The sequence below is a fragment of the Zootoca vivipara genome, chromosome Z1 (assembly GCF_965207765.1).
Source record: "Zootoca vivipara chromosome Z1, rZooViv2.hap1.1, whole genome shotgun sequence".
Taxonomy (NCBI): Eukaryota; Metazoa; Chordata; class Lepidosauria; order Squamata; family Lacertidae; genus Zootoca; species Zootoca vivipara.
Window position 1 is genome coordinate 5,486,167 of NC_142583.1, and position 24,893 is coordinate 5,511,059.

General features: G+C 43.5%; 1 protein-coding gene across 2 annotated transcripts; it reads right to left on the reverse strand.

Annotated features, from left to right (window-relative positions):
• Positions 1-66: 66 nt before the first annotated feature.
• ITFG2 (integrin alpha FG-GAP repeat containing 2) lies at positions 67-23,519 on the reverse strand. Of its 2 annotated transcripts, none has more exons than XM_060279021.2 (12): positions 23,389-23,519; positions 20,668-20,763; positions 18,369-18,410; positions 14,382-14,556; positions 13,567-13,706; positions 12,344-12,480; positions 11,341-11,435; positions 10,624-10,677; positions 8,163-8,254; positions 5,679-5,796; positions 1,824-1,997; positions 67-475 (listed from the first exon to the last, which is right to left on the reverse strand). In XM_060279021.2, the coding sequence occupies exons 1-12, from the start codon at positions 23,482-23,484 to the stop codon at positions 333-335; spliced, it is 1,362 nt and encodes a 453-aa protein (XP_060135004.2). In that variant the 5' UTR covers positions 23,485-23,519; the 3' UTR covers positions 67-332. The 2 variants fall into 2 exon arrangements, with proteins under 2 accessions (XP_060135004.2, XP_088516971.1); XM_088660845.1 differs by having other exon boundaries at positions 23,057-23,406.
• Positions 23,520-24,893: the final 1,374 nt, after the last annotated feature.

The window sequence follows — 24,893 nt, forward strand, 5'->3', positions numbered from 1 at the left end:
CATTCCAACAATCCTAATACCGATCCAAACTAGACACATTATCAAACACATCTGTTTTCCCCTGGATCTTTTAAAATTACCTTTATTAAAGTTTTCAGAAGATAAAGTGACTGATGAGAAAGTAACAACAATCAATGAGGACCTTGAGACAAATGTGAAAAGGGCATTTCCTATTACGTTGACTTCAGTCAGCAGCTTCACTTGAAGATTCATGCTGCTACCTCCAACCCCTTCATTCAAAGTCCTGGTTCTTAACAATGCTTAATTTGCACAAATGAGGGGTAGCAGAATGAGAAGCAGAGCTGTTCACTGTGTAAGTATATGTCATCTGCTCATAAGATTTCTTGGGAAATAGGATAGCACCTGGAAGAGGATCTAGCTGTGGGCATGAACTGAGAAGGGCTATTTAGCTGCTCCTCTGGAAAGTAGAGTGTCTTGTGAATCAAATCTTTGACCGCAGAAACATCATCTCCAGCTATGAAAGAAAGAAAGAGACAAATACTGATGTACAGGAGTCTTAGCAAGGTACTTAAGAATCAGTATGTGACTGGCTCTCCTATCAACATAACATATAAAAATGAATATAGGAATTACCTATTGTAATTCATATTCTGCCCTTCAGAAGTATGAGAGTGGTTTGTGGGAATCTCAGGCTGTATTCACAAGATTATCTTGCATCCAAGAGCTGGCTTTTGTGCAGCCACCCGATCTAGAATTTATATTGTGAACAGATTCAACCATTGATCTTTGCTAGACATCCAAATGCATGCTCAATCTATTCACAATATTGGTTCTATGATATGACAGCAAAAGTTGGTCACTGTGCGCTCAGTACAGTCTTGGCATCCATATCTAAAAGCTTCATGGAAAATTGGTATTTCATAGATTGCTGCCCATGAAATCTGTGCACAGAGGCCACAGTCTCTGAATAACCAGATGTTTGGAACAAAAACCAGGGGAAAGATATTTCCTCGTGCCCTGCTTCATGAATTCCTAGAGGCATCTGGCTCACTGGTATCACAAAAAGTCCGCTGAGCTCCCAGCAAGGCAATTATTGTGCTCCATTTATTTCAGTTGCAGAGAAATGTTTTTAAGTGTACAGACAACACCTGTCCTCAGTTTAGAAGAAAGAGGTGTTCTTGTTTTCAGGGGACGAAACCTAGAAAGCTGCCTTTTACAGAGTCAGACCAGTAATGTCTGCACTGACTGGCAGCAGCTCTCCAATGCTTCAGATAGTGGCCATTCCCAGTCCTACCTGGAGATGCCATGGACTGAATTAGGGATATTCTGCGTGCAAATCATGTTCTACCACAGTGCTAGGGCTCTTCTCCTCCAAATCCAAATCCATGCCCATCTCTGAACCTGTACCTACACATAGCACCCTGAGCCCAAGGCAGAATGGAGGATTGAGGAAGAGACATGTCTACAACGGATGAAGAAAGGGACCGAAATTGGAATGAGGAAGCCTAATTAACTCTAATAGTCATTTGTCCCTGCCTTGGGTGAATAGTGGAACATAACCCATATGTAGATGGCTCAATATTCAACCAAGGAACTAACAATACATATGCATTCTGCTTCGTTAATTTAGCCCACTAACCTAGTTTTGAAAAATACTGAAATGTCTGTAAAGGGGGGGGGAAGAGTTACCAATGTGTGTTTTAAATGCTTTGCATAAATATAATCATAGAATTTTGCAATTTTAGGGTGGAATTCTAAATTTTCTGCTTATGGTTCTTTTCCCTTTCTTTCATCTCTTTCTGTCCTATTTATTACAAGGAACACTTTCACCATCTTCAGGTTATATGAGGCTTGGGACATACCCACACCCAGCTGGAGTAGGAGATCTTTGTATTCGGAGTTACTCTCTAGCATCTTCAGCAAACTGGTAGATTCCATTCTCTCCAATTGCACATCCCAATAGATGTAGATCTTTTGGTTGAAACTGACGTATACCAGACAAGGGCTATTGCAGCCTCCTTTGCAGGCATAGAGACCTAGAGAAGTGAAAGCAGCCATCAAAGGAGAGGAAACTCCAGAAGTGCATTAGTGAGATGAGGCACCACCCAGCTAAGATTCAGCACTCTCCAAACCTTAAGATCTCGTTTTATTGAGTCAAACAATTCCCCATAATTCTCATTAAGGTTTGTGTGAGATGCAGTGAAGTGCATGTCCACATGCCTCCAGATTTAAATCTCTACAATGCCTTAATATGTTGATTTCCATTAAAGTTTATGATTTAATTCAGATTTACCACAATTTATTTTAAACCCTGCTACTGCACCATACTCCCTAATCAAATCTTGAATAGCAGGTAGCAAAATGCCTGTGTTTGCAGCTTTGATGTTTGTTAAAAAGGTGAAATACCTGGGAGTAAATATGACCGTGAAGAATATAAATTTGTTTAAAAATAATTATGAAAAATTGTGGAATGAAATCAAGAGGGATTTGGAGACATGGTCAAATTTGAAATTATCTTTGATGGGCTGAATATCTGTGATAAAAATGAATGTATTGCCAAAAATGTTGTTTTTGTTTCAAGCATTACCTATTGTTGATAATCTAGGATGTTTTAAAGAATGGCATAAGGTGTTATCAAGATTTCTCTGGCAGGGGAAAAAAACAAGAATTAAATACAAATTGTTAATGGACACTAAAGATAGAGGTTTTTCCCTACCAGACTTAAAGTTATATTTTGAAGAAGCAGCCTTTTGCTGGATGAAAGAATGGCTTCTACTCGATAATACCGATGTATTAGATTTGGAAGGTCATGACAATGCATTTGGTTGGCATGCATATTTGTGGTATGATAAGATTAAGGTTCACAAAGGTTTCAAATGTCATATTATCAGGAAATCATTATATAATGTGTGGAATAGATATAAGGATCTGTTAGAAAGGAGAACACCCAGGTGGATTTCACCTTTAGAGGCTAAGGCACATAAAAAATTGAATACGGAAACCAAGTGGTTAAAGTATAAAGATATTTTGTTAAATATAAAAACATATGAACAGTTAAAGAATAATGTAAATGATTGGTTACAATATCATCAAATAAATGAAATGTTCAAAATGGATTAAAAAGTAGGTTTTCAAACAAAAAAAGTCTAAATTGGAGACAGAATTGTTAAGAGTCTAAAACAAAGAATATTTCAAAGTTGTATAATTTATTGCTGGAATGGCATACTAAAGATGAACAAACGAAATCTGTCATGATTGATTGGGCAAAAGATGTGGGTCATAATATTATGATGGAAGACTGGGAAAGGTTGTGAAAGAAGAATATAAAGTTTACCGCATGTAATACCTTAAGAGAAAATATTATGAAAATGATGTATAGATGGTACCTTAAAACTAGCTAAGATTTATCATAAGCATGATAATAAATGTTGGAAATGTAAGAATGTAGAAGGAACCTTTTACCATATGTGGTGGACTTGCCCCCAAGTAAAGAACTTCTGGGAAAAGATTTATAATGAAATGAAAAAAAGTGTTGAAAAACACCTTTATTAAGAAACCAGAAGCTAGCTTACTTGGGATAGTTAGAGAGGAATTACCAAAAAAAGATATTACGTTTTTTCTGTATGCCACAACAGCAGCGAGAATTTTACTGGCTAAGAATTGGAAGAATGAAAATCTACCTACAGATGAAGATGATAGAATTTATGGAACTGGCTGAACTGGCTGGGAGAATTCGTAACCAGAGGGAAGAGTCGGTGGAAGAAGATTGGAAGAAATTTAAAGATTATTTAAGAAATTGCAATTTTGGAAATGTATAATATAAGATCTGGAAGTACAGGGAGGTTGTAGAGGAGGATCTGTTTGAAATGTGTTAGATAAGGTAAAGAAACAAGATGGTTGAAGTATGATATAGAAATTACTAAGGATGTTATGCAATGAAACGCAGTCAGGAGGGACAAGAGGAAGTCAATGTTAGGATAGATGAATGATAAATATGATTTTTTTCCATGTATTTTTGTGTTGTATGTGATTTTTTGTATTTTTGTGCTCTATGTGTTTTTCTTTTCAGTTTTATAAAATCAATAAATATATTTTTTTAAAACAAAACAAAATGCCTGTGTTTGATGTGTAGAGCGTCCATAAATTTATTTAGCAGTGTTTCATTATTTGATTATTCTCCTTGCGAGTTGAAGTATCATATTATTTGGTGTCAGTCTGGCTGAAAAATGCCTTGTCAGCAATGTATTCACCTTGGCTCTGGCTTTGTGGTAGATCTGCTGGAGATACAGAAGAGCCTTTTGCATATTCCATATCTCCAGCAGATCTAATTTGGAGCATCACTTCTTAGATAATTAAATCCTCTCCATCCCAACATCCCAACTTCCTTTCTTGTAACATGAATCTGGAGCACAGGAAAACAAGCTTGCCCATTTTTCATTGGACAGCCCCTTAGATATTTGAAGATAGCTATTCCTATCTCCTCTCAGTCTCTTCTCCAGACTAAACATACCCAATGCCCTCAACCATTCCTCCTTAGGCCTGGTTTCCAGACCCTGGATCATCTTGATTGCCTTCCTCTGCACACATTCCAGCTTGTCAATATCCTTCTTAAATTGTGGTGCCCAGAATTGGACACAGTATTCCAGGTGGGGTCTGACCAAGGCAGAATAGAGTGGGACCATTACCTCCCTTGATCTGGACACTATACTTCTGTTGATGCAGCCTAGAATAGCATTAGATTTGTTAAGCTTGTGGTCTACCTAGATAAATTCCCTTCCTTTCATCTATAGCAGTCTTTCCCAATCTTCGGTCCTGAGACCTTGCTAGACTACAGTTTCTGTCATCCCTGACCCTTGGCCATGCTAAATGGAGGAGTCTTAACAACTACAGGAATAAAAAGAGTGCAAGGGGGGAAAGCCTCACAGGACAAATTAGGATGCTCTGCCAGGCCTAATGGGCACATGGAGGGACGTTTGCATCCATCTAGCCCATAACAGTCTATTTTCACTGGCAGTAGCTCTCAAATGTCTTGGCAGGTGTCTTTTCAGTCCTTCTAACTCTGGATTTCCTTTTTAACAAGGAATATGAGAGGTTGAACTAGAGAGAGTGCTGCTGAGCTCCTGTAGTGAGCTCCCCATAGGCATCTGGTTGGCCACCGAGAGAAGCCAGTGCTGGACTAGATAGGCTTTTAGTCTGATCCAAAAGGGTTCTTCTTATGTTCTTATGAAAGTTGGATGTGAAACTCTATCACTGAGCTATGTCTACCTAACTGAATGTAGAAGAGTTCAGCAGAAAGCTTTTCTCATGAACGTACGAAAGTGCCTAGTAGCGAGTCAGGCTATTGATTCATCTAGCCCAGGGCACAGGCAAACTCGGCCCTCCAGTTGTTTGGGGACTACAACTCCCATCATCCCTGACCACTGGTCCTGTTAGCTAGGGATGATGGGAGTTGTAGTCCCAAAACATCTGGAGGGCCGCAGTTTGCCTGTGCCTGATCTAGCCCAGCAGTCTACTCTACCTTGCAGTGACTCCCCAAAGTCTTAGTGGTCTTTCCAAGTCCTACTACCTGAGACCCCTTCACTGGAGATGATAGGGAATGAAGCTGGGACCTTCTATAAGAAAAAAAGTGCTCTACCAATGAGGTAGGAACACTTTATCACATACAATCATCAGTTATTTCCCACCCCTGGGGATCTGCTGATAGGAAAGCAGCTCACCTGCACAGAAGGCACTCACATTTTCATCTACTTGGAACCTAGCCACAGTGCGTCCATGGTCTATGATGTACGTCTGTCCATCCCAAGCACAGGCAATCACCTCCTCATGGCCATTTCCCTAAGAGTTCAAAATTTTCTGATTAGCAGAAGTTCCTTGTGGTAGGGTAGAAATCCCATCAACCTTTGTGCGCAATAGTAATACATGTTTTCATCTGGCCCCAGCTTGTCACTAACATTAAATAAGGGAGGTTGATGCAACAAGACAAGAAACTAGCCTAATGAATATAGCCAGTCTAGATTCCCGTTTTTAATATATATTAGGCTTATATACCGCCCTTCATCATAAGATCTAAGGGTTGTTCACAAGATAAAAATAGATTTCCAAAGGATATGGTGGCTGCAAAACATTATGGGAAGTGAAAATAGAACAGTCAACTTTATAGCTCCCTGCATCAACACCAGATATTCATGCAACCGGCTCTTTTGCTGGAGCCCAGGGAATGGATTCGGAAGTACACTGTGTTGTTAACAGTGTTAAAACAAAGTAACTCTCAGCTTGTTCAGTGAGTGTGAGACATTCCTTGGAGCTTTGTGAAGATGCTCTGAACTTTCTGAAGGAAAAGTGGTACAGTGGTGCCTCGCTAGACGAAATTAATTCGTTCCATGGGTCTTTTCTTATAGCGAAAAATTCGTCTAGCGAATCCCATAGGAATGCATTGGATTTTTTTTTATTTTTTTTGCCCATAGGAACGCATTAATTGAATTTCAATGCATTCCTATGGGAAACCGTGATTCGCTAGATGAATTTTTCGTAAAACGCATTCATCTAGCGAGGCAACCTCCGCTTGAAAAATCCTTTCATTAAGTGGGAAATTCGTTAAGCAGGGCATTCGTTAAGCGAGGCACCGCTGTACGTAAGTGTCATAAACAAAGGAATACAGAATCTCAGCTTAGACATTTGTCTTCTCATAAGCCATCAGAATAACAGAAATCTCTGTTTCCTGTAAGTGTTACTTGTTCAAACAAGTTCTCCAGGTACAAATTGCTAAAATATCTCCTTTCAACCTTCCTTTGCACCATCTTGTTTAGAACAATACAACTGCCTCTGCTGCTCATTCACCTCATTCTAATAACAATCTTGCTTCCCCACCCCCTTTCTGGGGCATCAGTTCCTTCTCCCCTGAATCTAGCGAGAAAAATGAAGTGGGAGCCAGAAAGCTGGTAGCTGAGTAGGTCCAGTTTGCAACAAATCCCACCCCTGGGATTAAAAAACATGAAATTTTAAATTATGAAAATTTTAAAGAGGGAGGCTTAGAGCACAGGATAGTTAAGTCAGAGAAGTGAAAACACCACAAGTCAAAACAAAACTGCCAAAGACACTTGAAGAGAGAGACCTCAGGTTAAGAACTTAATTCGTTCTGGAGGTCCGTTCTTAACCTGAAACTGTTCTTAACCTGAGGTACCACTTTAGCTAATGGGGCCTCCCGCTGCCACCACACGATTTCTGTTCTCATCCTGAAGCAAAGTTCTTAACCCGAAGTACTATTTCTGGGTTAGTGGAGTCTGTAACCTGAAGCGTCTGTAACCCAAGGTACCACTGTACATGTGTTTAATGCTAGAAGCCTCTGAGCCAAGATGGGAGAACTGGGGTGCTTGATCTTAGGGGACAGCATTGATATAGTGGGCATAACACAAACCTGGTGGAACAGAGAGAACCAGTGGGCAGAGTTATCTCTCTGGATATAAACTTTATAGAAAGGACATAGAAGGATGTACCAGAGGTGGTGTCACTCTATATGTCAAAGAGGGCATTGAGTCCAGCAAGCTAGAAATCCCACAAGAGGCAGCGCCCTCCACAGGTGTGATATTGGGCTCAAAAAATAATTTAGTACTGAGGACATTCTGTTGTTGTCCTGGTCAAATTGCTCAAGGACATATTGAGAGGAAGAATGAATTCAAGGAAGCATCCAAAAGAGGAACTGTAGTAATGGATGACTTCAGCTACTCTCACATAGACATATGAGTTCCAGTCATGAAAAAGAGGCACATTTATTAGATACCCTAAGTGATTGTGTCATCGAATCAACCAGAGGTGCAGCAACCCTGAACTTAAATCTTGAGTGGTGCCCAGGAATTTGTGTGACTTGTAGGTGTTGTCAAACAAACTAGGATTAGTAAAGCAAAGAAAAGTCAAATCACTACAAAACGTGCAAAGTGATTCATGTCAGGACAAAAAGAAATTAATGTCATAGTACCACTCATGGACCTCATCTAGTGGTGATGAAGAGGATGGACCAACTCCCCTATGAGGAAAAGTTGCAGCATTTGGGACTTTTTAGTTTAGAGAAATAAGCTCTTCTTACAGTGGCAGGGGTGGTAACAATCTCTCCTCCAAAGGAGTTATGGCAGTAGCATGAACCTGGATAATTTGTTTGACTTTGTACTACAAATGACCTGGTTATTGTAAGCTAGAACAGAACTCACAGTAACATCCAGTTTTTCTAGAGCAAAAAGTTGGTGGTCAACCTGTACTGACCACAGTAGCTTGTCAGCTCCCTCCATCAGTTTCAGTGTCCCTACAGGGGAAAGAGAAAGTTAGGCAGAGTTCTAAACAAGCATAAAAAAAACAACCATTTTCTTCCATCCCTATGCTGTGCCACAGAGTTTATATTAGAAACATTATTTTGGGTGCAGCAGATTCCCATTCCAATGTCTTTCATTATATTTGGCTTGACGTGCACTTGATTTCATGTTAGTACTGTACTCTGTGAGTGGGGAAGCCTGCTTTGACTTCCTTTTCAATGCAATGAAGAAGAGGCATTAAGATGGTTTGCCTTGGAGATCATTAAGATTTACTTAAGTCTCAAATGGATGTCTCCCCCCATACGGCTGGTGGTCTTGTTGGGCCTCTGTCTCTCTCTGAAAATGGAAGATGACCTAGGCACCCTCACCCAAAACATAGAAATCGTTCATCTATTGAGGCAAGGAAACAGCTGGGTAAAAGGCTAGAGCACAAGTGGTAGAAGACTTGTGATGCCTTCAACCAATCACAGGTGTTGAGCTCATGACAAAACACCTTTTCTATACAAAGTGTACATCTGCACAATGTCAGCCAGCTTTCCAAAGTGATGAGTGGCCTTTTATAATCTGGCCCAGATGAGCCTTCAATAGATCACTGTGACCAATCCACTCACATCCATTATGATTTAGATAAAACTATAGCAGTCTAAGAGGGACAAGCCTTGGGTCTGCCTCCTTGTGATCTAACAACCCGTGGGGGTTGGCAAGCAGATCAGCTAATCATGAGAGAGAGGGTGGAATTTAAGTTGAAAGCTGACAGTTAAGTCAGATAGGAGTAAGGGATGTCTTAGAGGAGGCAGGGATTGTCTGTGGGTTAGACAAGGACCTAGGTTAAACTAGGGACTTTCTGTCTGAGCAATTAAGATGGTGGCTATCTGTTCGAGTGAACAGATTGTGAAGTGGCTGTCAAGTCATTGAGGGACTGCCTAGATAGACAAGGTTCAGTCTACCTGAGGGGAAGATCAGGAGGGGCTGAAGTGTTAAGACATTCATTAAGCATCACTGTTGAGAGTGCCTAAGCTACCACCTCTGTGAGTATAAAGAAATGAAGTTCCTCCATTTCACAGTTGCTTAGACCGCAAGATCTACCTACAGTTGCAACTGCAGTGCCAACTACGCCTAGCCTGGTCTGAGCTCAATCAAGGGTCAATAAGAAACTGTCCAGTAGCCAAGAAGAAAAATACTTGACTTAAGCATGCTTCGTCCATGCGCTTTCCTAGCCAATAGTGATGTAAGAGATCACACATTTCTGTGGTTTGTGAGTTTGCTACAATTGTATAAAAGCTTTGTGCATCGTTTGCTTAGAAATAAACTTTTCTACCTTTCTACCCTTTGTCCCTCGTCACTGCCCGGGGAGGTTCAGCGTTTTGGACTTTTGTTCCTTTACCACCAGCTGTCATGCCACCTGCTTTTGCCTTTGGCCCCTAGAAGATTATTGATGAGGCAATGAAGCTTTCAGGCCGAAAAAGGCTCCTCACCCCTGACCTAGAATGAGGCAATAATGCTATGTAGGCATTGCCTTTTATTTCCAGGGCATTCTTCAGTAGCCTCAAGATTGTATCCACTCTCTTTCCTTCATCTTCAAGTAGGGTAACTGTGACATATGAATGATGAAACAACTGAAGCAAATTGACTTCAACCTTCCTTAGTAACGTAGCTCTTATTTCAAAGTGAGCCAAGATGAGAGTTTTCAGACTGCACACAATAGAATAATTCTAAGTGGTATGGCATGTGCAAGATAGCTTTGACAAAATAAATTGAAATGCTAGATAGAAATTAAATGCTGTATTCCAAACTGGGATGTTAAGTTTTTCAGTCTATATTCCTTCCAATATTTCTGGATGTGATGGTTGCACTAGAGGAAATTATTTCTAAGGGCTCCTTCAGACAACCTATTTATTTGGCTTTCATTCTGATTTGCTTGCATGAAGTTTATACAGTGGTTAGACTATCTCCAGTCTTTACTGAACGTTTGTTCCAATTTCTTAATGGGGTGGTTGCACAACAATGAGAAATCATTCTGTTTTGTTTGTGGGATGTTTACATGTCTTCTTGTTAATCATTTGTTTATTCCATCACTTTCCTGTTTTTAAAAAAGTGAATTTGTTGCATTAGGGCAACAGAGCCCTTTAACCTACTTTAATTGTGCAAATCGAGATTTCTGGCATGTACGTACTCGAATCTCTCCTGCAAAATAGTGATAATCTGGAAGTACCTGAAGTAGTCTCCAGAATTAAAATGTTTTGAAACAGTTTCTGTTTGGGGATTGATTGCTAATTTGCAGCTTCTTAACCATGAAAGCTATTTCAGCTCAGGCCCCAAATCCTTTGTAGAGATTCCTTTCCAGGAAAGCAAGAGGGCTTACCATCCAAGGTGCAGAGTGCAAACAGACCCGAGCCAGCGTGCTTCTTGGAAGTTCCTGCAAAGACAGGACCCAAGTTGGGAAAGCAATAGAGCCAAACTTGAGTGCAGCATTTTGTTTCGATTACTGCCTCTCTAAGTGTTTTCATCCCTCAAAATTACAAAGCAGAAAACATATGATATAACTCTTGTATTTTTTACTGAGTCAAAAGCCTGGAAACCCACCCCCCCTTCCACCCCATCTCTGAAGAAACAGGAGCCTCTTTCTACCCACCCTTATGCAAACTAATGGAGGAAGGTGCTCCATTAGTTGTTTAGATTGAGTAAAAGATGTGGTGGAAGCAAAATACTGTATGTGAAGTGCTCTGAACATTCCAAGAATGCTATGTAAATTTTAAGTCATCCTCACTACAATCCGTTTTCACCCTGTGACATGCTGACTTTGCTGGGCCAAAGTTGAGAGGAGGAGGAGTGCTAGTCACAGGAGGAATGAGGCTGCAATTGTGCATGGGTTAGAATGAGAATCTAGTAGAACACAAGTATGTCTCTGTGACAGCAGGTTTGGAAAGAGGAACAGCAGCTGCACAGAAAAGTTCTAGGTGGGCAACCTGCCTTAGGTGCAAAAATGGAACCTAATTAAACCATGCAGCCTTGAACTCTTCTCCACACAAATCCACTCGATTTCCTCATTTTTACTAAGGCCAGAATTTCTTCCACTTACCTCTGCCAATGCTGCCAATGAGGTGAGTGGAAACATTCTTGTTGTGAATTCTTCCTGATGTCTGATGGAGAATGACATCCCGGATTGGGGCTTCCCTAGAAGAAAGCAAAGCCTGAAGAGATATCTGGTTGTGATAGCAGTAACATCTTGGAGTCTCATACTCTTAACTAGATTTGATGTTGTTAAGTGACTCTTGTCAAAATGTGGGTCTCCTGCATATCTGTAAAAGGGTAGTTGGGTAAATAGAAATAACATTTAAAGTGGATGAGTGGCAAGTCTTAGCAGAGACACAGAATTCTTTCCCTGGGTTATAGGTATGATGACCTTCTTTCTACCAAATCCCCAAAATATAAGTGTTAGGTTAGCAAACCTTTGTGTTGATGTTCATCTATCAATGAGCTTCGAAAAACCAATTATGGCCAACTGATGTCTGTTTGGGCCTAACATTGCCTGCTATTTTATTCCTTCCACTTCCAAAATTCTTGCACCCGGGTCTCATGCTTAAATTTAAAACACAGCAATATGGAAAGATTCTTTAGTTTGGCAAACACTAGTAAAAAGTGAAACAGGGGAATCCCCACAAGTAGATTTTCCTATCAAACTTCTAACTGAATAATACATAGCCACATAGTCATGATTTTGATGGCAAAAAAAATGTTCAGGCTTTGTAACAGAACACCAAAGGATGCATTCAGCTAAATAGTTCTGTTAGCTCAAGCATTTATTATTTTTTTCTGCGCTACACAACTTGCTGCTCCCTCCTCTCCCTGCATGCCTTCCCTGATCTGTTCCAGAAAGTTGGGGGGAATCCAGAACATAATTGAGGGGAAATGTGAGGAGAGCAGGGAGAGAGGAAGTTCCCCTGAACATCCAAAGTGCTTGCATTAGCAGAACTCTTTAGCTGGATACTGCTCCAAGCCACTTTAATCATGAAGCTGTTCCTGCACCTCCATAATATAAATAGAGATGGTTAGACTGCCCCACTGGATTCCAGTAGTCTCACCTGCTAGCTGCCGAACTGTCTATCCTCTGCTGCTCTGCTTTCCAAGTACACAGTAAGACTGCATAACCACACCCAGGCTGGGACACCATCATCTCAGGAGAACAGTCTGAGCCTGGATTTACAGATAGACTATCCACCTATTTTAGCCAAGAGAGAGAAAATGGAACCCAAGTAACTGGTTAAACCACCACTTGCCTTTGCTGAATGAGCCGACTACCATGCATTCAAACATGTGACTGTCTCCTCTATTCTCAAAAAAGCCACCCCTTAACGGTTAAGGCTTAACCCATCTTTCTTCTCCAAGTACCACCCCATTTCCCTTCTTTCTACCTTTCAGCTCCCAACTCCTGCAGCATGCTGCTCACACCTGCTCTCTCAGCTCTCTCCTCCAACTCTACTCTCAGTCCTGTCCAGTCTGGTTCTACTCCCTCCACAGCACTGGACCAAGGAGGTAATGAATGATTTTCTAAAAGGATGGTCCCAAGATATCTGAAAGAGGCAGGAGCCCATTCCTTAAGAAACCCTCATTAGATCCTAAAGATTTGAACTATAGGCCTATTGTAAATGGCCCCTTCCTGGGAAAGGCACTCTTGGATGAAACAGATTTTCAAAAGCCATTTCAATCAGGGCTCAGGCCCCGTTTTGACACTAAGATTGCCTTAGTCGCCCTGTGTGACAACTTGTGTTGGGCAAGGGACAGGGACAGCATGTCTGTTCTCCATGGTTGATTCTCCAGGACTGCTAACTATAGCATCTTTCTGGAGAGACTGTCCAAGCTGGGAGTAGATGACCTATTTTCACAGTGACTCTGTTCCTACTTGGGTAGTTGTCTCCAGAAGGTGGTGCTTGGGGAATATGGCTTGACCCAGTGGACCCTCCAACGTGAGGTTCCTTAAAGTTCAATTTTACCCTCCATGCTATTTAATATCTACATGAAACTGCTGAGTGGAGTCATCTGGACTTTTGGAATGCACTGATATCAGTATGCTGGTGACACACAACTCTATGTTACACGGACTACACCAGTCCTTAGTAAAGCATTTAATACCTCAAATATCCATATGGGCAGACCAGCCCTGAGAGATTTTACTAGAAGGACATGGCTCCATCAAGCAAGCGGTTAGTCTCAACCACCTACATGAAGGAGGTCTTCTTCTGAAGTTGGCTCCTTGCTTCCGAAGCCTGTTCTCCTAACAGAGGTGTCCACACACTGCATTTCTTACCTGTCCCTCCAGCAACCACTTTTTGAGTAGCACCAACTGTCCCGTGATATTCTCTGAACTCTCAGATGAGTCTTCCCAGCGAAAGGCTCGCACCACACGGTCTGTATATCCCACCACCAATTCACTCTTCCCATCTCCATCTGCAGAAAGCAAAATACAGCTTAAGGCTTGTGTGTTGGCAGAATGCCGCAATGTGCATATGTTGATAAGATGGGTGGGGTGGAGAGAGACAGTGAAAATAAAAAGTGGGAGTGGGAGATGAGATCCTGCTGTTTTCTCCTTTGGTACCTTTTAAAGGGTGGACACTAACAACTCACCAGTACGTGGATAGTTCTCACTCAGCTGCTGAATACCAACCACTTTCATGAAATCTGCTCCTTAAATTTTACAGAAGGCCTAAACCATAGCATCTTAGCTATCTATGATTTACTCATAAATGAGTTTAAAACACTAGGGAGCCACAGTCTAACTTTTCTAGTTTTAAGGGATGGTTCGATCATGAGTGCAACACTGAAAGAAAGAAAAAAAGCCCTCACTACCAAGTTCAACTAAAAATAAAAAATCTTTCCTTAAAAACCCCTAGTACAAGTGCTTAATTTGCATGATTATTTCTGCTGGCTGAGATTTGCTCTTATATTTGTTCTTTCTCTGTCTCAAGTTGCAGAAGAACACTCACGGCTTCAGAAAGACAGAGAAGTTCTTTGGGGGTTTTTCTTCTGCTGCTTCCCCATTGGCTTGTGTCACTTTTCCCACGCACTCACACTGAATTTCATATGCTCTATGAAGCCCTTGTACTCCATGCTGTCATTGCTCACCAATGTCACTAATCAGCATAACTTTGGTGTTGGCAGGAATGTGCTGCTTGAATCCAAGCTTCTGATCTTCTGCTGTCGGGAGCTCATGGTGGCCTGAGGCATCAAGGTGCTTGGAGGACGGAGTGAGATCAAAGAGATGAAACCACCCTTCAGCACTCACAGCAACAACCACATTCTGACAGGGAAATGCATGGATAAATAAGAGGTGGTAAGAGAGGACAGTATGAACAATGAGACAACTAACACTCATAACTATAAGCATGCATTTAAAAAGTATTGGGCAACCCCACTGGCAGTGACGGAGAACAAATTTATTAATGATTTTTAATGACACCCCATAACTGGAGTTCTCTGGACTGCTTACAATAAAAATGTTAAAATACAAAAAAAAGAAAACATCAAATTAGGCGGCAGAGAAACAGCAAGACCTAATTGTGGACAGGCTTTAGGGTTCAACCTTCCAGGTAATAGTGCTTATTTAAGTATTCATTCATAGTCATTAACATACCACTTAATATTTTAAGTATCTCCAAGAAGTATACAGTCTAAAAATAACAAAAACACAACCTAGAACCAGTAAAACAGCAATATAAAGACACAAAATAATATGAAAACATTTTTAAAATAATATGAAAACATATGAAACAGTCATTATTAGTTAAAGCGGAAAATATTTATTGCATATTTACTATACGCAATTCCCTTCCAAGTTTATCAGTGACAAAGCAGGTATAGAATTTAGCCTGTGCTTTAGTAGTCTCTCGTTTCATAAATCATTTATAATCTGCCCTTAAAACCACAGGGCTCCTCATCCTGCTCCAACACGCTCAGTCATCCAAAGCTCTCCTGCTCCCACACCACCCCATCCTTTCTTCCCTATGCCTCAAACTGCCTCTCACATCTCACGTCCTCCAAGTTCCCCTTCTAACTACACCACTGGAACACCTTCCTCATCCCCATTCCCTACTGCAATTAATTTAACTGACATAATTGCCTTCCCCCCCTTTCTACCTAGCCTTCATTTCTCCCCGCTTTCTGTGCCAACTCCTTTGTGTCTATTTTCAATTATAAGACCCTCAAGAAAAGCACTCATCTTCTAAAGTGCCTTGTTATTTATATAATGCCGTATCTGCTGTGGCTGCTCCCAGACTTTGGAACTCCCTCCCTAGAGAAGTTAGATTGGCTCCCTTGTTGGCCTTCCACCAAAGGCCAACTGAAGACCTTCATATTCCAACAGCCTTTTGGGAACTGTTGGGAGTAGCTGGACTTTGGAAAGAGCTAATTTCCTTCATGAGCATAAATCACCCAATGGCTGAGGTAATCATACATGCAAGGTCAAACGAGCCAGTTGCTGTAGTAACGGCTCAAGAGCCCTGACTATATCAGTGATTGATGTACCGTGTTTCCCCTTTTTTAAGACACCGTCTTACAACTTTTTTTCCTCAAAAAAACACACAGTGGCTTATTTTCAGGGGGTGTCTTTTTTTTTTTTTAGTGCCGGCACAACTGGGTCCCACTGGCTCAGGATGCTCGGAGCTCTCTTCCGTGCACATTTTCTGCCTCTTCTATTCTCTCCCTTTCCCATCCTCCCCATCCTGAGTCAAGGGTTCTCCTTCCCTGGAGGCTTCTAAGCAGAGGAGACAGACGTGCACAGGGGGGGGGGGGACTTCACTCTGTGAGGTGGATTTAAACCTCGTAGGATGCCAGAGCAGGAGGTATACACAAAGCTGCCCATCGTCATGTCGGTGTAGGTGGGACTGCTTCTCCTCCTGCTTCGGCTTGGCGCTCGCAGCCATGGCTTCAGAGGAGGCAGCCGGGTGTGTGCGTACGCGGAGGTATAGAGGCTGCTCCCTGGGCTCTCTCACACCGGCCGGGGAATGAGGAGGGAGGCCGGGACCCGTCCCGCTCCGAGACACTCGTGAGGGAAACGCGAGGGGGACGAGGCTTGGGTCTGCGCCTCTGGCGCGCGCAACCCCAACTGACGGACCGACGGAAGGAAGGGAAGGGAGGGGGGAAAGGGAAGGAGGGTGAGGGGAGCGGCGTCAGCTCTCGGCAAGGAGGCCGGGGTGGCTGAATGACGAGCCGAAGAGGAACCTGTGCGGCACCTTTTTTCTGTCCTGGGGGCGGGGAGAGAGACGCGATCGCAAACATACAGAGAGAGACAGACGCACACACAGGGGGAGAGAGAGAGAGAGACGCGCACACACACACAGAAAGAGAAACGGACACGCACACACAGAGAGTGTGTGGCGCTGCTTTGCGCTTTGTCCGAGCGCCAACCCGAGAGAGAGAGAGAGAGAGAGAGTGACGCGCGCACACAGAAAGAGAAACGGACACGCACACACAGAGAGAGCGCCAACCCGAGAGAGAGACGCGCACGCACACACAGAAAGAGAAACGGACACGCACACACAGAGTGCGGCGCTGCTTCGCGCTTTGTCAGCGCTGCAGCCGCTGCCGCTTCCGAGCGCCAACCCGACCTGGCAGGCTTCCTCCTCCTGCCAGGGCCGGCATTGCAGGAGCTGGGTCCTGCTGGCTTGTGCCCTTGGTGCTCCGTGCGGCACTGCTGCACGCTTTATCGGCGCTGCAGCAGGAGCCGCCGCTTCCGGGCACTGACCCAACCCAGCAGGCTTCCTTCTCCTGTTGCGGCCGGCATGCTGGGTCCCGCTAGCTGGCTGGGGCGCTTGGTGGTCTTGCTCTGCATGTCACGGAAGTATGTCTTATTTTCGTGGTACGTCTTACATTTCTCAAATGATTAACAACCCTGCCATGGCTTACTTTTTGACTACGTATTAAAAAGGGGGAAACACGGTATGTCAGCTAGTTGTGCTGTTCAGTCTGTCTTGTTTAGTGGGTATGGATTAGAGCAACAGTGATATTCTATACCTGTATGTATCAGTAAATATCTGTATCTGAAAAGCCTCCAACTTTTCCATGTATAGCTTTGTCCAGAGCTGTTTGCTAAGCATATTACTTCTACAACAGCAAAAGATTTGAACCATACTCTGCTTTTGTGTGGTGACTGGTACTGTGAACACTTCCACTGTGTGTACATCTTATATCAAATTCCCAACAACTGATTGCTTTTAATGAAGAGGTTGTTGCTGTGCTGTTCTTATTGTAATTATGTTTTTAACAGATCTCATGTCTATGTCTCTCTCTCTCTCTCTCTCTCTCTGTGTGTGTGTGTGTGTGTGTTTTAATGGTTGGGGTTTTTCTTTGTTTTTAGCTGTTCTTATTTTCTGTAAGCCACCTCGAGTCCCTGTCAGGGGAAAAAGGTGGGATATAAATTCATCATTATCATCAATATGCAACCCTTATTTCAGTCTCATTCTAAGGTTCAGCATTGTTAGGTAAAGGTAAAGGGACCCCTGACCATTAGGTCCAGTCGTGACCGACTCTGGGGTTGCGCGCTCATCTCGCATTATTGGCCGAGGGAGCCGGCGTATAGCTTCCAGGTCATGTGGCCAGCATGACAAAGCCGCTTCTGGCAAACCAGAGCAGCACATGGAAACGCCGTTTACCTTCCCGCTGTAGCGGTTCCTATTTATCTACTTGCATTTTGACGTGCTTTCAAACTGCTAGGTTGGCAGGAGCTGGGACCGAGCAACGGGAGCTCACCCCGTCACAGGGATTCGAATCGCCGACCTTCTGATCAGCAAGCCCTAGGCTCTGTGGTTTAACCCACAGCGCCACCTGGGTCCCTCAGCATTGTTACTGGGAAGTAATTCCCAATATTTCTATGGAAATGTACATAAGATTTCAGTGTTTATTCCCAATATTTTCACAACAATATGAAATATATCACTTTTCTTGCCATTTGACAGAGGCCGACTTGTTCAATGTTTGAGCCCAATGTTGAGGAACTCATTATCCTTCTTCTCTCCCAGAAATGCAGGAAGCGTTTGAGGTTATTTAGTAGTATATCAGCAAAGACATAGCACATAAATAGAAACTGTGAATTTTTTTTAAAAAAAAAATGGTTACCTTTCCTTTATTACATACATCCCCAACACCAACACAGGTGAGCTGGAAGAAAGACAGAAAGCATTTAAAAAAATAAGTATAACAATTTTCAGTATAAAAATCCTTAACAACAAGAAGGGAAGGGTGGTAAAGACAGATAATCAATGCAAATAAATAAAACTATAAGCACTAAATTCTAATGGAGCTCAAAGACAAGCAGCCTTACTCTCTGCCATTTTTACCAGGAAATCCTCTTTAGGACAGTCAGTCAATCAGCTACAAATCCACCTAATGGTAACACTGTCTAACCAGAATTTCTCCGCAGGAATATCATGGGGGACTTTGTCAAAACCTTACTAAAATCAAGTTAGTGATGGTCTGAAGGTACATCAAGATGGAGACAGACCTGAGTTTGCAAAGTCCCTATCAGATCCAGTAACCAAACAATTAAATGACATATATCAAGATTGAAACTTGAACTGAGAAACCTGTCTTTACACCAATATGAATGCTCAAGAGATGGACTTGGCGGAGTCACTTTCCATACTCAACCCCTTCAGACCCACAGCTACTGATGGTGGGTAAGTATGCTGATAAATGGTTTACAGTGTAAATACCTGTCTAATTGTGAGTAGAGAAGCAGTATCAATGCCTATGCCTACTCTGGAAAGATGTTTTGAACTATTATTTTCCAGAGCTGAGCCCTGCTTTGACCTTGAATAAGTGTCAACTAAGAGCAGTTACAGGTAGGTAGCCGTGTTGGTCTGAGTCGAAGCAAAATAAAAAAAATTCCTTCAGTAGCACCTTAAAGACCAACTAAGTTTTTATTTTGGTATGAGCTTTCGTGTGCATGCACACTTCGTCAGATCTTAGTTATGTGACCAAACTCTCACCAGTTTCCTTAAAAAATGCTATTATCGGGCTGTGTCTCCAAGTCATGCCCACCATATGCAGTCAGTCATTGTATTTGTGGTCAATTTCAGGTGGGAGACATCACTCATTATCTGTTAGCCTGCCCCTTATATAGAGATCCAAGAGATGACTTTCTGAAACCTTTCTTCACACAAGCAAGCAGGCACACCTTGGCAGAAATTGTTTGGTTTCTTTTGAGTGATAATAGCTTTGTAACATGCCAAAGTGGCCCTCAATGAACTAGCGGGAGGGGGGGGGGGTCGGGAAAAAGGCGTTAGATAAAATCGCTATAAACTGTTGTGGTAATTCAGAGCCTTAATCTGAAAAAAGCTGGATTTGAGTTTGTTGGTGTCTGTGGACTGCCTCAAGTGTGGTGGACTCTCCTTCATTAGAGGATTTTAAACAGGTTAGATCAGCGTTTCTCAACCGCTGTTCCGCGGCACACTCGCTGGCTGGTGTGCCGCGACGTGCGGCGACGAGAAGGGCGATTTGCATTGTCACGTGCAGCAGTAACCCGCCGGAAAGGAAGCCGGGATGAGCTCAACCTGAAACTTGCTGAGCAAAGGATTGTGCTGGCAGAGAAATCAGCGGCTTGTGAAGCCTTATTACAGGAGATTGCAACCAACACAGCAATTGGCAAGTGTTTCTTACAGTCATAATTATATATAGTCAATATAGGCACAGAGTTAAATTTTTTAACTTTTTTAATGGTGGTGTGCCTCGTGATTTTTTTCATGGAACAAGTGTGCCTTGGCCCAAAAAAGGTTGAGAAACACTGGGTTAGATGACCATCTGCAAGGGATTGTTTAGCTGTGACTAGATGATTTTCCCAGTAGTGATGTATGGAAGTGAGAGCTGGACCATAAAGAAGGCTGATCGCCGAAGAATGGATGCTTTTGAATTATGGTGCTGGAGGAGACTCTTGAGAGTCCCATGGACTGCAAGAAGATCAAACCTATCCATTCTTAAGGAAATCAGCCCTGAGTGCTCACTGGAAGGACAGATCGTGAAGCTGAGGCTCCAATACTTTGGCCACCTCATGAGAAGAGAAGAATCCTTGGAAAAGACCTTGATGTTGGGAAAGATTGAGGGCACAAGGAGAAGGGGACGACAGAGGACGAGATGGTTGGACAGTGTTCTCGAAGCTACGAACATGAGTTTGACCAAACTGCGGGAGGCAGTGGAAGACAGGAATGCCTGGCGTGCTATGGTCCATGGGGTCACAAAGAGTCGGACACGACTAAACGACTAAACAACAACAACAGATGATCCTTAGGGCCCCTTGCAACTCTCAAAAATTCTATGATTCTATCTAGCAGGGCCTATGTACGGCATCTACTTAGAAACTGCACGAAGATCGCCAGAGGTGGAAGAATTCAGAGGACTACAAACTTAAATCTCTACTTACCATTCCTTGACATAAGTGCACATTCCAAGGCTTGCTTTCATCACTCTTGTATATGAATAGTTTTCCACTAGTGTCTCCCACGACTAGCTCATTTAGCTGGAAAGAAGAACTGATATTAACAAAGAGGAGTTTCCCTCCTTTGGTTTTTAATACAGTTTTATTGCATTTTTATAAAATAAACAAGAACAATGGTGCTAGAATAGAAGGCAATGAACCATTTCAAAATGATCTCCATAGGATGACCCCACTTCATGACCACTTTCTAATAAAAGGCAGAAGCAGAAACAAAAAAAGGGGCCAGTATTCCTAAGCATAGGCGTACCCGGGGGGCAGCTGCACCCCCCCAGAAGTGAAAAAATAACGTATTTTACAGACCATAACCAGCAATTCCCCCCTCCAAAAACTGAAGCGGGAGACGTGCTTTGCTTTAGCGAGAGCCGCTCAGTCTCCGCTTGCTGGGGGGGGCGGGAACACAGCTGTAACAAAAACACATCAAATAAATAAAGCAAAGTGGCTACCGGTAGTTAAGCAGTTAAGACAATGGAACAGATATCCCCTTTCAGGCAAGATTTGATAGCTCACCAATTCACCCTATTGTTCTTCAGTGGGAGTTGTTAATGAGCATTCAGGGATCACATTAAGAGTTCTATTGGCCATTTAATGAGGGTGCAGAGGATTCAATTTGAGTAAAGTGGCTCTGCAAGGCTAAAAGGAAGTGAATAAGAAAAGGGGGGGCTGTAGCTTTGATAGACACAGTGATGTTTATAAAAAGCAGTAGTGTTCCAGTCCGCCCCTCCTCCTGCATCTGTATACTGTAAATCAGGGGTGGCCAACTCTCAAGAGACTCTGTGAGTGATCAGGTCAAAGCTGTTGAGTTTTTTTTAAGGAAGGGAAGCCCTGTTTTTTGGGGGTTTAGGTCAACCCTTGTCGAGCTTCTTTTAGGAGGGAGGGAGGCCCATTTTTGTTTAGGGCTTCAGGTCATAGTTCAGCTTTTTTAGGGAGGAGGAAAATTTTGGGTGAGCTTTTTTAAGGGGTGCCAGTGATCTAGCAGTGATCTACTACAGATCACAATCTACCTGTTGGACATGCCTGCTGTAAATCAGAGAGAAAGCTGCTTACAAGGCTCCTGTACAGTCATACCGGTATCTTCCTCTTGCTGCAGAGTTCCAGCATCACAGCGTCACCCAGAGGCACCCACAAATGTGAGTTATCCCTCTCTCTATTTCTTCCTCCCTTCCCTCCCTCTTCCATCCTTAATAAAATACGGGGGGGCAGGTAAGCCCCACAAAGAAAGCCCATCAATATGGGGGGGTGACTCTTTCAAACACAGTATTTACCAGTAATTGGGGGGGCACCTAGGCCTCTAGGAGTTGGCTGCTGTGCCTAGGACAATTCAAGAAAGCAGAATGATGCATATGCTATGGTAATATATCAATAGAATCATAGAATTGTAGTCGGAAGGGACCACAAGGGTCATCTAGTCCAACCCCCTGCAATGCAGGAATTTTTTCCCAAGGTGGGGCTTGAACCCACGACATGGTTGAAATATTATGCTGATATGCAGCAACGCCTCGGAGCCGTCGTGACTGCGGTCGTGCCTTGCTTCGTTCTCGCCCACCCTGCCACCCCCTCTCGCCTGCCCGACCCTCCCGTCCTCTCCAGCCAAGCAGGGTAGCCGCCGACGCTGCCAGCCCTAGAAGCACAAGGTGGCCGCTGCCGCCGCAATGTTGTCGGGCCCGCTAGCCCTGTAGCCCTGCCCACGTTCCCACTTCGTGGCCCCTCCCCTCCCGTGCCTTGGCCCCGCCCCTGAACAACCATGGCTTGCCCCCCCCCCCCAGTTTTGATCCTGGGTACGCCCCTGTTCCTAAGCCTGGTCTGTCTGACATTTTCTGAAACTGCCCAGGCTAGTGGGGCTGCCAAGCAAAGGGCAACAGCAAAGAGAATCATCCCTTTAGGGGTGGAATGCACTGCAGGCTAAAGGAAGCCTGAGGGAGGGTACCTTAGGTTTTACAAGAAAATTCGAAGCACTGGCATCTCTCAAACTCTGCACAAGCCGCTCTGAGGGGCTATTTACTTTTTTATTTTTTGAATTTTTTTATCCCTAATATTACATTTTTTGCCAATTATAGATACCACTTAATATCAAAATAGTTCCAAATTTATACAAATATCAAAGTGGTTTCCCATGCTCCTTGATCATTGTTTTTGTCGTTCTTACATTGCTGCGGTTTTCTCATATATATATATATATATATATATATATATATATGTGTGTGTGTGTGTGTGTGTGTGTGTGTGTGTGTGTGTGTGTGTGTTGCATTTCAGTTGGTATATTAATCATTCGGATAACAGCTGCATTTTGGGCGACTCCTATTCGTGTCAGTAATACCGCATCTAACTTTCCATAGGATTTCAGATGAGGCGCTCTTATTATTTTCCCTTTCTCTGCGTGTCAGTCTGAACGCGTCCCATTACGAAGCCCTTGGCCTGCTCTGGAAACCCCTCCAGCTGCTGCCGTCCGCGGGGCCATAATCCTGGAGGATCCTCAGCGCGGCTCCTTCGCCCCTTCCCAATCCCGCTCTCGCCTCGCTAGGTTTGTTTACTTTCTCTGCCCATTTCAGTCACTCCGCTTAGAGGAGCGGCTCGCGACTGGAGCTCGCGGGGCTCCGGGCTGAGGAGGGGCGGCGGCGGCGCTTCGGCCTGACCCGCGCACGCTCCTACCGCGTCGTTGTCGGCGTCGCCCAGGCACACAGCGCGCGGGAAGAGGTTCCCGCCGAACTCCAGCGTCACCCGCCGCACGTAGCTGACCGACCTCATGGCGCGCCGTCCACCACAGAGGCCCGAGTCCTTCTGGCCAGAGCGGAAGCGTGGGTGGTGGTGGGGGCAGCCGCTCTAGGACGCGGTGGACAAGCGAGACCGCCGTAAGGGAGCGCCGTTGGCTCAGAAAGGTCCGCGGAGGGAACGCGCGTAGAGATACGGCGATGGAAGAGTCGCCCAACTCATGCGTGAAGGCAAAGCTTCCTGGTTCCTGCCGCCATTTTTGTGCCTCGCGGGACGGCTGTGCTTTCGCAGGGCTGCCTCTGCCCTTCCTCAGATAAAAACCCTTCCAAGATCACAGGGAATTGGTGTAAAAAGGGCAGCAGCCTCACACAAGCTCATCGATGAAATCTGGGAGAGAGAGGAGATCCCAGCAGACTTTGGGGGTGCCAAAATTATCAATCTCTTTTTTTTAAAAGGTGACAGAACGGATTGCGGAAACTACCGAGGCATCTCTCTATTAGCTGCGGCCGGCAAAATTCTTGCAAAGATCTTAGCATATCGTCTCCTAACAATATCCAAGGATATCCTTCCTGAATCCAAAATGGTTTTAGTCCTTCTAGCTAGGGGGACAATGGACATTATTTTCACCGCTTGACAGCTCCAAGAAAAATGCAGAGAGCAAAACCAACCCCTGTATAAGGTGTTTATTGACCTTCACTAAGGCTTTTGACACTGCAAATAGTAATGCCCTGTGGACTGTCCTTCGGAAAATTGGCTGCCCAGATAAATTTGTGAACATCATTTGGCTTCTCCATGATAATATGACAGCAACAATCGCAGATAACAATGGCTCTAAGTGAACTATTCACAGTGGGATCAGGTGTTAAACAAGATTGTGTTATCAGCCCAACTCTATTCGTTATTTTCATTGCCAGGATCCTACACTTTGTCAAAGGGGAACTCCCCACCGAAGTAGAAATCATTTATCAAACAGAAGGAAAGCTCTTTAACCTGAGCAGGCTGAAAGCAAAGATAAAGGTTACTGTAACTTCCTTCATAGAACTTCACTATGCTGATGACAATGTAGTGTGCGCACGCTCAGAGGATGATCTCCAAACCATCCTAAATATCCTTGCAGAAGCTTACAAAAAGCTTGGCCTATCACTAAACATCAAAAAGACCAAAGTGCTGTACCAACAAGCACAAAACAAGCCCTCTGCAGCACCACAAATCCAATTCATTGGAAAGTGTTGATCACTTCTCCTACCTGGGCAGTTATCTTTCCACAAGGGCCTCTGATGCTGAAATCTAGCATTGCCTGAGCTCTGAGAGTGCAGCTTTCTCCCGATTGCAGTGCAGAGTGTTTGAGGACCGGGACATTCGCAAGGAAACCAAAATGCTTGTTTACAAAGCTATTGTACTACCAACTTTACTGTATGCTTGGGAAACATGGACTACTTATAAAC

Bases quoted from the DNA above. Each gene is read 5' to 3' on its own strand.
- ITFG2 (XM_060279021.2), bottom strand. From the start codon at position 23,484: ATGAGGTCGGTCAGCTACGTGCGGCGGGTGACGCTGGAGTTCGGCGGG. The intron at 11,436-12,343 runs GTGAGACTACTG...GCTTTCTTCTAG, and splicing joins GACAGTTCGGCAGCTAGCAG to GGAAGCCCCAATCCGGGATG. The intron at 476-1,823 runs GTATGTCCCAAG...TTTCTTTCATAG, and splicing joins CCTACTCCAGCTGGGTGTGG to CTGGAGATGATGTTTCTGCG.